At 41.1% G+C, this 17,233-nt stretch overlaps 1 protein-coding gene across 2 annotated transcripts in view; it reads left to right on the top strand.

Annotated features, from left to right (window-relative positions):
* Positions 1-901: 901 nt before the first annotated feature.
* med30 (mediator complex subunit 30) overlaps positions 902-17,233 on the top strand; it is a gene marked incomplete at its 5' end in the record, with an annotated part of 50,836 nt that continues 34,504 nt past the window's right edge. For both annotated transcript variants that reach the window (XM_014338082.2, XM_014338083.2), the window contains 3 exon segments: positions 902-1,036; positions 3,058-3,216; positions 8,262-8,369. In XM_014338082.2, coding sequence (XP_014193568.1) covers positions 902-1,036; positions 3,058-3,216; positions 8,262-8,369 — 402 coding nt within the window.

The raw sequence follows: 17,233 nt of genomic DNA, 5'->3' as shown, positions 1-17,233 counted from the left end.
ACACACACACACACACACACACACACACACACACACACACACACACACACACATTTTCACGTTTCGCTTCTATTACATTGTTTACAACCCAAAATAACGGCGTCAACTTAAGACTTCTCGCGATAGTTGCAGCAGCAGCTGAGATCCCTGGAGCAGAGGGACTTGACATGTCAACAAAAGAGATAAATTATCACCACACAGGTAACCTAACATGTTGTAATTGTGCCGGTGAGCAAACATGAATACTCTCTGTGAGTTGATGTGGTAGAAAAATTATATATATATATAAAAAAACCCACAAAAAATAAACGTAGAGAAAGCGAGAGTGTCGTATGGTGTGACTGTCCACTTAGCTTTTGTGACAATCACTGTACTTTTACATGAGCGATGATTAACCCGTTACTCTATTTCATGTATCTGGGTGTGTCTTTCAAAGCTCGGGGTGGCATTTGAGAGACTTGTACTGATGTGAGTTATCGTTTAAATAGATTCAAATCCGCGTAGATAACTTATTTTAAAGGCTATGGCGTTAGCACAGAGACTAACGCGTTGTTTTTGTTACTTTTTAGCACTTGTGGAGTTTTTATATAGCTGAAAATATGTTTTTATCAAACTTTAGCCTAGCTAAAAGCTAAGCTGATATTGCTAAACTCTATGCTGTTGAGTATTCACAAAGCAAGCGCAATGACCAAGACTTCCTTTAACTTCTCTAAATTTCGTTCTCTTTATCCCCTTTAAAATGCTCCCTAAAGGCATGTAAATGTCTCCTGGTGTGGAATAACCTGATAGGGAAACACGTGAACCTCCCTCCAATCCATCCTCTCCATCAGCATCGTCACCTGCAGTCTCCATGACGACCCCTCCTCTCGTGTCACCTTTTGGCGGGCAGCCGCCACCTCAGCAGCAGCAACAGCAGCAGCAGGCTCAGGCAGCACGGGACGTCAACACGGCCTCGCTGTGTCGCATCGGTCAGGAGACGGTCCAAGACATCGTCCTCAGGACCATGGAGATCTTCCAGCTCCTCAGAAACATGCAGGTATGGTCACGTTTGTAGCTCTAGAACCAATGTGAGACTCTTAAGTATGACACAAGATGAGTAAAATTAAAGGTTTGGACACGCTGTCATGAAAACAGACCAGCCAAAAGATGTAAGGGGGGAAAAAAAGAGATACTAACATAACATGATGACTATTATTCTAATAACAAAGCAAATGCCAGTCAGGAAGGCAGTTCTTTATCAACACATTTTGATGCAGGATTTAAAAACAACAGGATGCCTGCAGTCTTGATGGTAAATGGGAAACGACCACAGCCAGCAAGAAGCGCAGTGCAGTTAAAAGGCCAAAATCACTTGATTTGAGAAGCCTGCAGAGGCAGTTTAAGGTTCATTAAAATAATGTGGCATGTAGATTGTATTCTGAAAGAATTTGGCAGAAAGTACAAAGATGTAAGGAAACTTTTAATCAGTGTCTAGGCTCCAAATATGCCTTTTTCACAAATTACATTTTGACAACTAGGAGCAGGAAAAGTACAGACCCTTTTTATGCCTTCAATCATTAAGGCAGGGAAAATACATATTAGCATAAGGCAGTGCCTCTTAAATCTGGGGACAGGAACCACAGCATAAAACTGAAGTTAAATTAATATCACTTAAAAAAAAATTTGTTTGACAAAATAAACAAGAGTTTGCTGATGCGATTCCAATCACCTTTACTTCCCAATTTTCAGTTGTTAATGATAAAAATGAGGCATGTGGGGGCCTGCCACGCAAAAATTGGAGAACTGCAAGCAGATCTAGTTCGTCTTTCTTGAGATAGGAAGTTTTTTTGGATATTTTAATTGCTCAAAGTTCAGCTTACTGTCAGGAATTTATGACCAGAAGTGCATTTTTCCATGCAGCAATGTGATATGACAACCATTGTCAAAGTGATTGCGATAAATCCAACACTGGCTAAGCAAGGATGTTGCCTTTGTGTGGTTTCCTCCTGTGTTTGCAGGGCTTTGTTTATGTTGTCATAACAAAGAAGGAGCGCTCGTAGATAAGACTCATGAAGTCATCCTACATATATCATTGAGCTGAACGTATTGCTTTTATGTCAGATGTGTTAGTGCACTTTCCTTCCAAATGTTTTCTTTTATTTCCAAACAGTGCATCAGTCTTTACTGCATTTAAGTGCCAGCGGATGCTTGTTATTATTCCTTGAGATCATTTATTTGTGCATTAGCTTGGTCTGCAGTTCACATGTAGTTCAGCTTTGACCTCATCTTAAAGATGCAACTGGAATGAGTTTATCGTGGATGTCTGCCTGCTCCTCCGAGACGCCGCTCCCGCACCTTGTTAAGATCACAGCCAGCGAGATGGGCCGAGCGAGCGCGACCTCAGCCGCAGAATGCACAAACAGCATTGTTGTGACTTGTTTTTTTAGACCACAGGCCGCCTTTATACTTGTAAAAATTCCTCATGTGTCTTCTCCTCCCTCCACTCCTTCCGTCTCTCTCTGTCTGTCTCCCTTTTGCTTCTCTCTTTGCTTGCCCTCAAGGCAGGCTTGTTTCATGCTATGCAGGATGTTTATAATCAGACAGTGCTGCTCCAGAGGCTTGTCGATCCTCTCAATAAAAAACATGTCATGCTGCTCTTTAACACCCATTGTTGTTGAAAGCCAGTTTTGCAGCCTCAGTATGGGAGTGAGTGGGGAAAAAAGAAACCATTCAAAGTGCTTGAGCTGAAGCTGTTTATCTTTTGATGCTGCGCAGTTTATGTTTGGTGCTTTAAATTGTGATTATTAAAACCACATGCCATATTGTTGCAGGATCACAAACGTGTTAAACACATTTTAAAGTGTCTTTTCAGACTGATGGCTCCCGTTCTTAAGTAGAAAGAACACTATCACTTTTTTATCAGAGGATTTCCTAATGCTTTCTTATCAGCTGGGGAACAACAGAGGCTTCGTGATCCTTTGGCAGTCAGTGAGGATCAATAAGTTTAGCTTTTTTATTAGCACTAAGAAAATTCTAGTACTTTATTTAACACAGAGTTTCCCCGTTGGTTCTTCTTAGCTGCCTAATGGAGTCACTTACCACCCCAACACCCACCAGGACAGGCTGGGGAAACTCCAGGAGCATCTACGAACGCTTTCTGTGCTCTTCCGCAAGCTGCGCCTCGTCTACGATAAATGCAACGAAAACTGTGCCGGCCTCGACCCCATACCTCCAGAGGTGAGACACGACAACACTAAGAAATATGCTAATGACAGCTTTCTCTTACTGACGTTATTGAATTTCTGTTAAAAGTTGGTAAAATAGTCACATTTGTGAAACTTCCTTCCATTTCCAAAGGAAACCCGTTGTGCTTTTTCCCCATTTCCTGTCACATATATACACACAGTTATATCAGTTATATTATACCACCAGTGGTGCACTTTCCATAATTATTAAAAATAAAGTTGTGCAGTTTATTAATGAAATGTTTTTGCAACATTCATCAATACAAAATATTTCAGAAGAAACATGTAATAATGAAGAATGTGTCAAAATACAGTCATACAAACGGGGGGAAAAAATTAAAGAAGATTAGAAAAGCATAAATGTAAGCTCCAAATGATTGAACAGTTGGTGTATTAATATAAAACAGAGTCATGAAAGTGCAGCATCAAGAATGAAAATACAGTGCAACTCAGTAGTTAACAATAAAATAAAAAAGCCTTAAAGGTTTAAAAGAAAAGTAAAAAGTTATAAGAAAGCCTGCCGATATATTTAAATCTTTAAAAGAGGTCTAAAAGGAAATGGCAGCAGTTTGTTGCATAACAGAGGAGCTCTAACAGCTAACGCTCAGCCGCCTTCAGTCTTTTAAGTGTGAGGTGGGAACAGTTAGCAGGTTCTTACATTGGCTGGTTGGTTAGGGGACAACAGAGTGCACTTATAAATCATAAAAGGATTGACGAGGAGGGAAAATTAATCTTAAGATGAGCCTGAAACATAAAAAGTGGAAAACTTTGAACTTTCCAAAAAGGGCTTCTAACATTTCTTTGAGCATTTATTTGCTGCACACGCCGGTCCTGTTGCAGAGACTGAAGCAATATGACGCACGCCTACAGTGGCGGCACGCACTGGTTGCATAACGCAGACAAAAGAAGCAGTTGGGGTTTGTTGGCTGTGATGTGGAGGAGAGGTGATGACATTGGTGCAAGTTGATTTAAGTATACAAAAGATTGGCGTGCACCTGGGAACACTGAGATTTAATCATGGGTTGATGCATGTCAGTGCACTCGGGTAAAGGTAAGGTAAAGTTAGCCGAAGAGCTCTGTCTGATTACACACATGTACTGATGCACTGAACTTTCCAATGCATTGCCAGCATGGATGTGTGTGAGGACATAAATGTCAGACTCAGTTGGACAATAAATTGTTTTTAAGTCATTAGCTCCATATTACAAAGTCAGTGTGATATGTGATATCAGGCACCAGCTTAATATAGTTGTTACCTGATAAAACACATTGTATTATACTTTGTATTTTACATATTTTGTCCATTTGTTATTACTTTCAAGATGCTGTCTTACCTCAAATTAGGTCATGCTTTTATTATATAAAGCACACCTGCAACTGCATTTAGGTTTTACATGATGAGGCTGTAAGCGGGGAAGTGCTGATACTACATTTTAAGTTGACTGATTGATCTTTTTAGATGTGAACGTCAACAAATGCTTTATATGCTTGTCAGGATTTTTTTTTTGTGCTTTCAGCCGTCACATAGTCCGGCTTTTCGTAAAAGCTGTCTGCTAAATTAGGAAGCTGTTGGTTTAAAGGAAGTAGGCCATTGTAACTTCCATATCCCCTTGCTCATGCACACACACACCCTCTCACAAAGCTGCTCACACAAACACACACATATTTACCCTGGGGAACTCTTATCTCACCTACTCCCTCTAGGTCTGTCTTTTCTCTGCCTGCAGCAGATTCATTGGTCGTTTCAGGTGAGTCTCCAGAGCCTCTTTACTGCTGGTTACAGTCACCATCCACCTTCAGGAGCAACAACACCACTTTTCCTCTTAGCCCCGCTCCTTCCGTGCCTGCCTTCACAGAATGATTGCACAATTGCATCCCCCACCCCGACACACACATAAATGTACAACATAGAAATGCAAGTGGTGCAGTGTAACTTGGCACAATAGCATGTTTTCGCCACATGTGCAATTCCACACGCACTGGCTCGCTGGGGGTGCACTCTGTGAGGCACCATGCGGGGCTCCGGCACGGCTATCCACTACTGTTTGATTGGATTTATGACTGCGGCAGTCCCTTCCCAATTTCTACAGATTGGCTCGGAGCTAATCTTTCTCACCAGGCTCCTACTGAGGATAAAGGAGGATGTGGGAGGAGACCAGTCTTAAATTGGAACAAATTTGTGATGGCTGCCACCACGTACATTTTCTGCATTGAGGAGTACAGTCAGCGAGAGGCATTTCGAACGATCTGTTCAAAGTGACTCTCGTGTGCAGTTGTGCCCTTAAATCAAAGCCGGTGACGGGTTTTCTTTGACATTTTCCTTTTGCCGTTCCTTCATTGAGTCATTACACCATCTGGCTATTTTTTTTCCTCCCCCTGCTCATTCCACCTTATTTAAATGTTTATTCATTTCCCCCCGAGGCTGAGACCCAGTCCGGTGCTGACCAGCCAATAGCTCCTCTCACCATGTTTGTCTGGGGCTGAGGGGTTGTTGATTTTGGCCCCAGCATGCATGCCATTTATCATCCTAGAGAATTCAGGTGGCTGCCTGACAGCCGCTCACTATTGGCTGCCTGAAACAGGAAGTGGAATCAATGACTCGGGCAGCGTGACCTCATCTCAGCCTAATTAGCAGCAGACCCGTTTAATGAACAGCTGGACCAACTGCACACGTCAGCGCTTTCGCCCCTTTTTCTTTCCACTTGTCGTTCGTTGCAGCTTTTTGCTTGCCCCTTCTCAGACTTTAATCTGCTTTCTTCCTTTTTAAATGCATTTTTCTTCCTCCTCCCCACATTTTCTACCACTTTCATCTTCTTTTCTCTGATATCTGCTAGATATTGGATCTCTGCTCATTTCCTTCTTTCTCTCGGGCCGGTCTGTTTGTCCTCGTTGGCTTTGTCTCTCTGTCTTTTTCTGCTTTTCCCATGTTGTTCTTTCCCTGTGGTCCCAAGTCTTGCTCTCCTCTTGTCATTTCCTGCAGTGAACAGCTATGCCATTTCATTTCCCTCTCCTCTTACACATTCACCCTGCTGTTTTTTTTTTCCAGTCTTTTTTTACCCTTTTCTTTTTGTCTCACTGAGGCAACCTGGAGAACTTCATTAGGCCATTCTTCTCTGTCAGCCAGGAAACCACATCCATCTTTCTGTGGAAGAGGCAGGGGTTATGACTCACACTTTGACGTGCACGTGCTGCATAGCTACACACACACACACACACACACACAAAATACACTCTCTATCCATCTCTCCCAACCTACTCAGCACATTTCATTTTCCCCCCGCGGGCTGCCAAACTGAGCCCACCACCTTTAAAATGTGATATGTCGTTGGCTTCGGCCTCAAATTATCTAATGAAAAAACTTTCATCTTTTCCTGCTCAAAGTTGAAGGCGAGCTCATAGTTTGTCTGGTATAATATCCTGCACATGTCCTTGCTGTCTTTTCTCCCTCCAAGAGTCAGAGTTTACAGTTTGGCGCAGAGCTAAGCCTGGAAACTGACAGGAGTAAAGAAACTTTTTCCAGACTTTTATGTCTTTTTGTCATTCTTTATTTTCTTCTTTGTCTGCCTTTCTTTTTCCCGTGCCCATTTTCTGTTCTCACCTCTCTCTGGCTCTTTTCCCACGACTCTTGCCCTCTTCAGTGCTATCCTACTCTATTAGTCTCCTCTCTCTGTCTGTATTTTATTTTCTTTTTTTATAACTTCCTTTGTGCTTGTCTTGATATTGTCTGGCTCCAACTCTACTCATACACTAGTCAGTCATTGCTTCCAGATGAATCAGGTTACTTAAATCAGCCGTCGACTGTCTGCAGGGCCTCTGCTCCAGCTGCACAACACGGGCCAAAATCTGTAGTCAGTCATAATTTACTGCTTTGCCAAGTCATTATTGGAGGAAGGTTTGCTATTCCACCATATGGGATTTTTTTTTTTTATTAGCTAATGTTGCTTGGAGACTGTCCTACCTAATCTATGTTTGTGATCTTGTCTGGTATGGCAGTATTGTTTTGGAAAGGAAAACAATGTTTTTCTAGATGTTTTTTTGTAACAGGAACTTCTTGCTTCCAGTATTACAAACCATAGCAGAGTCGTCCACAGCCTTTATTAAAACCCATAAAATGTCATGCTATATAAAACTGTTGCTGTCTTTTGAGAATATGAAACTCAGGTTTGACTCCATTTTCACTGCGTGCGCTTTACAGTCTATTATTTTGTTGTTGACAAAATTCAATTTTGTGCAGTTGCTCTGCAAAGATAGCATAACATCAATCACACATTGTCAGTGCAGGTCTTTTATATCCTTGCTGTCTGTGTGTTATGAGGAACAGTGTGTTCTCAAGACATTCATAGATTACTTGATGTGTGACTGCAGCAAGCCTCCTGCTCCCCTACCCACACCGAGGTGCCCACTAGGGGGCAGTGTGACGCAAAGCAGCAGGCAGTGACCCTGTTGGCTCTCGGGAACGCTGCCTCGCCTGAAGGCTCTTGCACATCAGCCTCACTCTAGTGTCAAGCAGACAAGGTCAAGCACACAGAGTGTTTAAAAATGAATTAATCTCCCACTCGCTTTTCCCTCTCACTCTTTTCCTGTCCCTGTCTTTCCACGTTGAAGAGAGTGTTCGAGAGCTTACACACAATCCCCATTTTCACCACTTTGTGGGAACAATCGTGCGAGAATGCATAGAGATATGTTGCATGTTGCATAGAGATTTTCCATACACATGTAAATGTGGCCTATAACTGCGCTCAGTGGGCGTATAGGAAAGATGTGACTAGGCAGCACAGTGCTTTTAATTTATTTGGACCTTAGACGTTAGATTGGGGAAAAACATAGAAGTAGGAAAGAGAATAATTGCATCAGGAGGTGAATCTTTAAACAGATTTTATTGAAAAAACTATGATATGGATCTTACTATGCGACTCCAAGCAGGGAAACACAATCCAGTTATCTGAATAAGTCAGCATTTTGGGAGCGATCCTCTTACGCTTGTCTTGCTTACAGTAAGTAATACAGCCACATTTTTTTGTTTGCTGTCCCTTCCAGCAACTGATACCCTTTGTGGAAGATGACGGCTCCAAACATGAAGACCGATCAGGTGGACAGAGCCGCTCTGCCAGTGAGGAAAGGAGAGAAATCCTGGAGGTCAACAAGGTATGGTGTTCTGGATGAACAGCACAACACTGACAGGCTTACAGGTTTGATTTCCAGCCTGTAACAACACGAGGAGAAGCTTATTAGAGAAAAAATGGGAAAGGTTTGAAAAGGCTCACAGTGATATCTCAGTCTCTTTTTATTTCAGCTATAAACATGGTGTTATTTCAGTGATGTTTCAGTATCATCGTACAGACAAGACATGATAATTAGGCGTGCAATTTATTCCAGATGAATAATTTTACTCAACATCATTAACCCGAATTTTTAATTGCAGGTTTGCTCTTATTTGAATTGCAACCATCCAGGTTGTACAGAAGGTTTGTGCAAAAACAAAATTAAGAGGCCACACTTGATAAACTTTGTCTGATGATAGTGGTTGTGTGTTTAAAGGAGGTCATGATACCACTGGGAAATCCTATTAACCACATTTTACAACATTTTCCTGGGGACTAGATTCATCCTCAGCTATCTTTTTTTTTTAGTTTAATTTTTATCAAAACCTGAATCTCCTGGTCAGTCGGGGAACCTGAGGAGCAGTTTGAAGACCCAATATTTGAACCTAATGACATTTTTCCAACTGTGCAGGAGGAGCGTACGGTTAAAATGAAGGAGACTCATCTCATATGAGGTTTACTGTTGATCTTATTGAACCGAGCAGATATTATGTTGTGACTGATTCAAAATGAACTCAATTTGATATGTTGTGCAGCTGATTCTGTTTTAATGCGCACCACTCAAGCATCACCTCCACATTTAATCCAGCACAGTGTGGTATACAGATTTTATTGTAGTAATTATTATTGTTATTATTATTATTATTGGGTTTTTAAAAATTAATTTGAAGTTGTCTAACTTAATTCCTAATTCCTACGTTTTTGAAAAGGCTTTGTAGTCGTGTTGCACCTCGGGTGTCTCAGAGTCGTGTTCGATGTTTGTCTGTCTGCATAAAAGTGTTTAATATTAGTTTGAGTGCAGCACCTGGACTGGCTGACTGATTCTTACTATATTTAATAAAGAGGCGGATGTAATTCCAACCTCAGCCTTCCAAGGAAATACAGGGACTTTTGGGAGTATTTGTGGAACATTGGAGTGCTGATATAGACCTACAGGCATGTGATCCTTATATAATCATCATATTAATAATAAGTTTGTTGTCTTTGTTGCCAGTGGCAGGGAAATTGAATAACACATGATGTCTTCCAGGGGGCATCCCTGAGTTTTGCTGACAATGTAGTTCTGTTTAATTGCATTTTCCATGTAATTTTTGCCAATCTGGGAGTTGATTATAATGTAACTTATTTAAATGAGACCTTGGCTGAGTTGCAACTTCCTGTGAACTCACCTGTATGTTAAAAGACATGCTACCGTGTGCCTTACCCATAGACTGTACCTCAAAGATGGATGTAAACACTGCGACTACATCCACTGGTTACTGGACTATCATTTTAAAACCTCGCTATGCTGATTAATTTAGTTTATTTGAGCCAGAAAGCACAGCAAACTGCACTATTTTTTTTTGTAAAATCCATTAAAAATGCTCATACATCAAAGGCGGTGAAAACATCCAAATGAGTATATGAAATTAGCAAAGGTGAGATCTGAAAAGCAGCTGTCAGCTACAGCTTCCTGTTTGGCCTTATCAGCCATATGCCATAACTTTAAGCCTTATTCCTCAGATCGATGAGTTATAATAAAAATCTGCCCCCTGTACTGGTTTTATGGAGGAGGAAACTATCCATAGAGGCCAAAATGTTTTGGGCTTTTTTGTGCTAAGCTGTAAATATACTTTTTAATCCTGTGCAGTTTGACATTTTAACATGGGAGTCTATGGGGCATTGACTGCTTTTCAAGGCAGCCTCAAGCAGCTGCACTGGGAGCTGCAGTTTTCTGCGCTTGCTGCTTCTTAAACCCCAGAGTTTGCTACTTGGCTGTGCCTCAGTCACTCTTTGCTGCTCCCCCACAGTGCAAAGCAGTGAGTAACACTAGCTAATGTTAGCTTAGCAATAGAGTTCACTAATGGCTACTTGTTCTCAGTGCATCACTGACTGCAACACAAACTCCAGAGACAATTTAATTTGTATTTTGCTACTGACAGCGTTAGCAAGGAAGCAAAGTAAGGTTGGACACTAGCTGCTATGTTGGGTGGGTAGAAGTTTGTCTGTGTTAGCAAGTATGTTAACATTTGGTAATGTAAGCCAAAAAAAGCCATTTTATGTGATCATCCTAGCCAAACGGTTTGTGACCAAAGTAACATAAACAGGTTGTTCGATCTGTGGAGGGATCTTGGCCTCTGCTCCAGCTTAGGGATTCATTAGCAAAGCTCTGCACATCCAGTCATAGTGGTGATATTTGGATTTGTTGTGTTTTGGTCTCAGTGTTCATCTATGGTCATGAACACTGACATTGCTAAGGTGTTTGCAACATATGAAAAATAATTAAAAATAATGGCGGTAATAAATCAAAAAGCAGCGAAAATGCTTATCAGCTTTTTAGACACCTCTGTAGTATATAAATACATTTTAGATCGCAGTAACAGACTGAGCTGAGCTGACCCTCAACTACAAAGAGCTGTGTGGGGAAAAAATAGTAGCTGGAGGTGTTTTAAATATTAACAAGAAGAAAGAAGAGATGACTTGATTTTTTTTCCCCATATCTTGTGTAAGGTGTTCACGTTTGGTTTCAATTGTCAGACATCAAACACACCTAAGAGCTTTTTTAAAATTTATTCACTGTCAGATAAGTTTTCGCTCAGCTGTGGTAGAGCGGCTATTTTCTAGCGATCTGAAGTGCAGTGCAGCTTTTCTTCGGACTGACATGCCAGCGTCAGTCAGGACTGAAATGTTGAAGGTAGATTAGATCCCAAGTCACGACCTAAACAAACGAGTTGAGTATGAGAAGTCAGTTACATGGAAATGTGGGCCCTTATATGTTAATTAAACAAATTGCACAATAGGAAATGTTGTGGATGAAGCTTTGAGAGCGAAAAGGCTTTTTAGTGTCATCTTATTCTTAAAATAAAGACCCATCCTGATTGATTTAGTAAGGCCTGTGGTTTCTTTGGTAACAGCAATTGCACTGTCAAAAATGCCAAGAAGTATTACACTCATGTCACATTTTGCAGACAAATGTATAGATTGGTTTTGACCTTGTGGATAGATGCACTAAAATTTCTGTGACAGGTTCATAATGGTGTGTTTCAAATACATTTTTTTTCTGAAGCAATAGCAGGAAATGTTGGCTGTATTGGACCCACTTTATCAAAGATTTAAAGTGATGATACCTCATTCAGCGGGGGAAAATAGACCCCATCGCTATGAGTGAAATCTCTGTAGCTACTTCAGAAAATTTAGGCTAGTATAAAAACAGGTTGTGATTTTAGTCTTAAGGATTTGTAGCTCCATATTTTAATTGCACAAGCACAGCGAGATGTCAGAGTGGACTGTGTGGGCGTCTCCAGGTGCACTTGCTATTTTGGTGTATGTAGATCAGCATGTAAAAGAGGAGGATGAAGCTGGAGGCTGTGGTGGAGGCTGTGGTGGTTAATGAACTTCCAGTCAGTCACATCACTGATTTCATTGCGCTAAAGCAGCTGTACCAATCAGACTGCATGACAAGAGCAGATCAACAAGTGACAGCAGGCTTCTAGCAGTCTGAAAACCAGACGCAGATGGTTTGGCTTTTTGTCAGGCATGTTCAATAATGATAGTGATAAATAATACAAAATGTTGGCAAAGCTAAGAGCATTATAGCTTCACTTTTACTTTGTGTTGGGATAAAAAGTCACATATCTACACACAGTCATAATGAACGCGTGTCTTCCAGTTTTGAGTAGGGCTACTTTGCGACATCATGCTGTCATTTGCATACAATTAAAGGTACGGTAAGTACTGTTTTTGAGTTTATTTAAAAGAAAAAGAATGGTGAACTCATAAATGTGCCTTGATTAGTGTGTAATCACGAACTGCCAACTCTTGAGCCACGATCGCCCCGCAGCCACGATTGGAGCGATCGTGGCTGCGGGGCGGGGAGGATAGAATCAGTGCTTACAACCACAGATCAAGTTGCCGTGGCATCTGTGCCATGTTGAACTGCTTTGCGATCTTTGGATCTGGAGCTTCATTTTCAGTTCGAGTTTTGTCTGTAATGTTATGGCAGAAGCCGGTGTTTGGAATCTTTTTTCCTTTTCTTTTTTTAGAGCCTGGAATTTCAGGCACATTTTTTACTAAAATTCCAACAAAGCCTCACTTGAATGGACCTCCCACGTTTTTGCACTTCTTCTGCTTCCATGTGGTCTGTACTTAGTACCAAAATACCACCTAGATCCATGAAGTGAAATTCAAGGTTAGGAAATTACCAAACAGTTGAATCACTACTTGTGCTGCAAAACAAAACAAAAGGGGTAGGGCGAGAAAAACGTCAGTATTATTAAGGTTGACGAGGGTAAATGGGTTGTTGGTTTGAAAGGAATAGGTGCTTTTACATGACGTTTGTCTGAACTGGGCGATGCGATATGAAGTAGGTTCTCTAAACACTGACAAACCCTGCTCTGTGATGTTTTGACATTTGTCATAATAGATTATTTTGAGTCCTGGATTAGGTTTAATCTCTCCCTGGGAAGCAGGCCCATCATGACGACAGCAAAGCACTACATGCAAATATCCACCCTGGGTCGATGAAACCTATACCAGGGAGTTAGAGTACGCAGGCAGCAGCCACACAGAATATCTCCCATATCTCAAGTGAGCATAGTGGTTATTAACAGTGGAGTATGGCATAGATTTAGGTAAAGCACACTGTGCGTTATTTAGGATGACTTTTTATTTCCCCTCGTCAGTAGGGGATTTGCTTTGTTTGTATATACAGAGAGTGTGTGTGTGTGTGTACTGAGTGAGACAAAGAGCTCTTAGTTCTTTCTTCAGTGAGAAGAGATCGAGTTTGCTTTACTCGTGTTTCCAGTGTGTGTGTGCTGTCTTGACGCCCTGCTCTTCTCTGTTTCTTCTCTTTGTACGTGCATTGTACTGGCTCTGTACAGATTGAACATGCCACTCTGTCTGCGTTTGCTGCAATGATAATAGTCCAAGGTCAGAAGTGTCAGCAGAAGAGATGAGCAGAGCTCCCCTGGCTGCTTTTTAAATGTTAACACTACAGTGAAACATTGCAGCGAGCCTTCTACTCGACTGCACTCAGTCTCTTCACCTTTGCACACAACGCTGCCACACCCACAAAAAGAACATTAGAAGCCTGCCGGAGCAAGTGCTTAATCCAATCCTTACAATTCTGGAGTAATGCAAAAAAGGAAGGGGAAAAAAGTATCAGATCTGTGTGTTTTTCTCACATTAAACACAAGAGCTGAAAGTGAATAAAGTTTAGACACCTTTGTATCGAAGTGATAGCCTTATTTGTGACGTGACCTTCCTCTTATGCAAAGCATTAGCATGCAAATTGATTTCTGTCAAGTGATCCGAGTATATACAGATTGGGAAGACAAGCTGTCCTAATGCGCTCTGGGAAAGCTTTTTTCACATTCTGCAATCCTCAACACTAGCAAGACGTTATTATGGAGTATAAATTAAAAACGCTCTTTACACTGTACAAAAGATATGTTATTTCATACTTATTTTTTTAGTTTAGGGCTTGTTGTTGACTTAATAAGTGGGCTTATTTAAAGCATAATTGAGATTTTAATTCATCGTTCCTTTGCAGGCGCCTCCTGTTGTTTTCATGTGGACAAGTAAAACTTTTGTTTACATAAAGCGCTTCTTACCAAACTCTTATGAGTAACCTTCAATCATAACAAACTTGCTGTGTGTGTGTGTTTGCTTTGTGAAATATTTGCAAACCTGATTTCCATAGAAGCTTGAAACCTGTATTGTTTACAAGTCTAATAGTCTTCCCTTTTCTTGCATGTGTTGGTGCATTGCTGCATATCTCTGAACTTTACCGTCCCCTGTGGATCAACTAAAAATGCGAAACCACTGGCAAGAATGTATATCACGTCATCGGCAAGCAAAGTAGACACCCACATGGCATTACTAGTTGTTAGAAATAATACCTTTTAAGCTTTGACTTTCCTACTTCAGAAGCTGAAAAACACCCAACAACTGAATATATTTAAATAATGAGTTATAAACCATAGACCATGTGTGCTTTGGATGCTCTGTGGCATGCAGGGTTTATGTCAGTGTATTACAAGCTGTCCAATACAGCTCCACCCTTCTGTCAGCGGACAAAGGACAAAAGCAACAGGTCTTATAGAGCAACAAATCCAAATTTCAAGTGTTTGGTTCAAATTGTCAAGATTTTCCAAAATGGTCAGGAGAGAGGTTTAACAGTGGGTGTCTACAGCCATCTGTCAAACATGGTGGAGGCTCTGTCGTGGTTTGGGGGATCTTGACAGCATTGATGGAATTATGAACACAGACAGCAACAGCTTCGTTTTTCCCAGATACATTGCTAATACAGTAAAAGCATAGCTGGATAAAAACACAGACACCACCAGTCGTGGATTGACCTCCCTGGAGCTTGAATCTCAACATTAATGATGCAGTGTGAGATCATCTTGACAGAACAGAATAAAAGTCCTTCAAGAAACCTGGAGCACTATTCCTAAAGAATACTTAAAAAAATTACAAGAAATCTTGCCTATGAGATTCTTAGGGAAGAATAAGGGTAGTCATACCAAATATTGACTTTAAAGCTTGTGAGGGTTCTGTAGACTCTGTTTTTTTGCCTTTTCTGCTTTATTTCCATGTAAATTTGTACATATTTTTGAACATTTCCACTCCTGCTTCCCATTTCCTATCAAAATATAAAGAAATGAGAGGTGGCTCGAGGCTTTTGCACAGTACAGTACTTGTGTTTGCTCTCATGTTATTTTTTTTCTGTCTGTACTGAGATGTATAACAGTTGTTTGCTTGTGATCCTTTCTGTTTTTTATTGTAATTTTTTTAGTTCTATTATTGAAGAAGTTTTCTACCACGATGAAGTTTTTTAAACTCGAACTTTTCAGACATTTCCAATCTGGCTCTTGGATTTCTGGTGTATGCCTCATGTGTTTGGAAAAAAATCGTGTTTAGCTGTGATTCTGCCCAGGGTGCCCAGCTGTGCGTTAAGGCAGCAGTAAGGACACCAAGCTTTGGGGAGTTAGAGCAGTTAGCCTGATCAGCAGAGTAGAGATGCAGCAGGACAGGGGGAAGCAGATGTTTGCAGCCTGGCTACATCTGCTGCACTCACTCCAGCCAGATAGGATAGTTCTGGATGAGAGGGGGAAGAGGAGGGTGCGATATCAGCAAGCAGAGAGAGATAAAAGAAAAACAGAGAGAGAGAAGAGATGGGAGAGAGAGGGCTAAATGGCAGGCAGCGAGATATTATGAAAAGGATGAAGAAGTGAAAGATGAAAGATTTGTGATAAAGAAATAAAAGAAAAGTCTGGGAGCAAAGCTTTCTCTGGAGGAAAAGAAGAGAATGAAATGGACCGCTCAGGTGGGAAAGGTGTTTGAAGATGGATCACCAGACAGATAGCCATTTTGTCATGTTGAGGATAGATGTGTGAAGCAGAGGGAGACAGAGGAAGACAACCGAGAGGGGGGAGGGACACAAAACAAAGCAAACATGTAGCAAAGTGCAAGAAATAAAAGCATTCCTGCGTTGCATTTGTGATGGATCAAATGGTATACAACAGTAGCAACGAATCAGGGACTCCTTGATGTACAGAAAGGTAGAAACAGGTAAAAGATGGATAAAAGGATGGATTGATAGATGTGTAGACAGCTGTGAATTGTCAGAGCTAAGCCGCTCCCATTCAGATAGTGTCTTCAAAAGGAATAACAGAAAACTGATGAAACTAAGCTGCAGCGTTGAAAAAAGGAGGCCTTCTTGTAGCAGGATGCCGACACAGGGGGAAGATTGATGCATAAGTGAAAAGATAAGTCCAAGCTTGCTGCAGACTCTCTGACTGATATGTCACAGTGGTTTAGCGTCATAGTCCCCCACAGAAATGCCAAAAGAAGATTTTTTTTTTCTTTGTAGAAAAGATGGCATCTATCAAACTTTAAATTCACTCACTGCTGTAAATAATGAACAATGGCGTAATGTATTGTCATGGGATGATAGGATGGCGGCCTAACAGAGTTCTGAATCCATGGATGGGTTTTTTTGCATGCTCTGCTCTCAGTGAGCTAATCTCAGAGCAGAAACTATAATGGTTACCGCTCGACAAAAGGGAGTGATCTGAGGGAGGCCGTTGAAGTGCGTTTTGTTTTATACAAAAGGAAAGAATGGAAATTAAGGACACACAGTCATGGTTAAAAGAAAGTAAAATCTGAGGTGTTGCATAAGTTCCTGAAATTAGGTAAATACAACCTGAGATGAGCCATTCTAGTATTACTCCACATCATCATTCATTAAACAAAAAGAACCACCTTTAGCAGCAATGACTTGAAAAAAATCATTTTCTAGATAATTTTCTCAGTGGGTTCGCTCTCTTTCCCATCGTTGCACTAATTCATTGAAGTTTTTGAGAATTTGCACATATGCACAGCTCCTTTGAGGTCCAGCCACAGCATTTCAGTTGTTGCTGTTCTGCTTGGGATCACTGTTCTGTTTCGTGACCCTATTTCAGCCAGACTTTAGCTGACGAACAGATGACCTCAGATTTGATTCTAGAATACTTTGTTATTCAGAGTGGTTGATAGTGGACTCAATGATTGCAAGATGTCCAAGTCCTATGGCTGCAAAACAAGCTCAAATCATCACCGCTCCACCACCATGTTCGACAGTTGGTATGAGGAGTTTCTGCTGTGCATTACATAGCTTTGCTCTCGTCTGTGCAAGGGGCATTATTCCATAGGTCTTGTGGTTTG

Source organism: Haplochromis burtoni, unplaced genomic scaffold (assembly GCF_018398535.1).
Source record: "Haplochromis burtoni strain Fernald_Lab_line unplaced genomic scaffold, NCSU_Asbu1 Contig_200, whole genome shotgun sequence".
NCBI classification, from domain to species: Eukaryota; Metazoa; Chordata; class Actinopteri; order Cichliformes; family Cichlidae; genus Haplochromis; species Haplochromis burtoni.
This window is presented reverse-complemented; position numbering and strand designations above follow the sequence as displayed.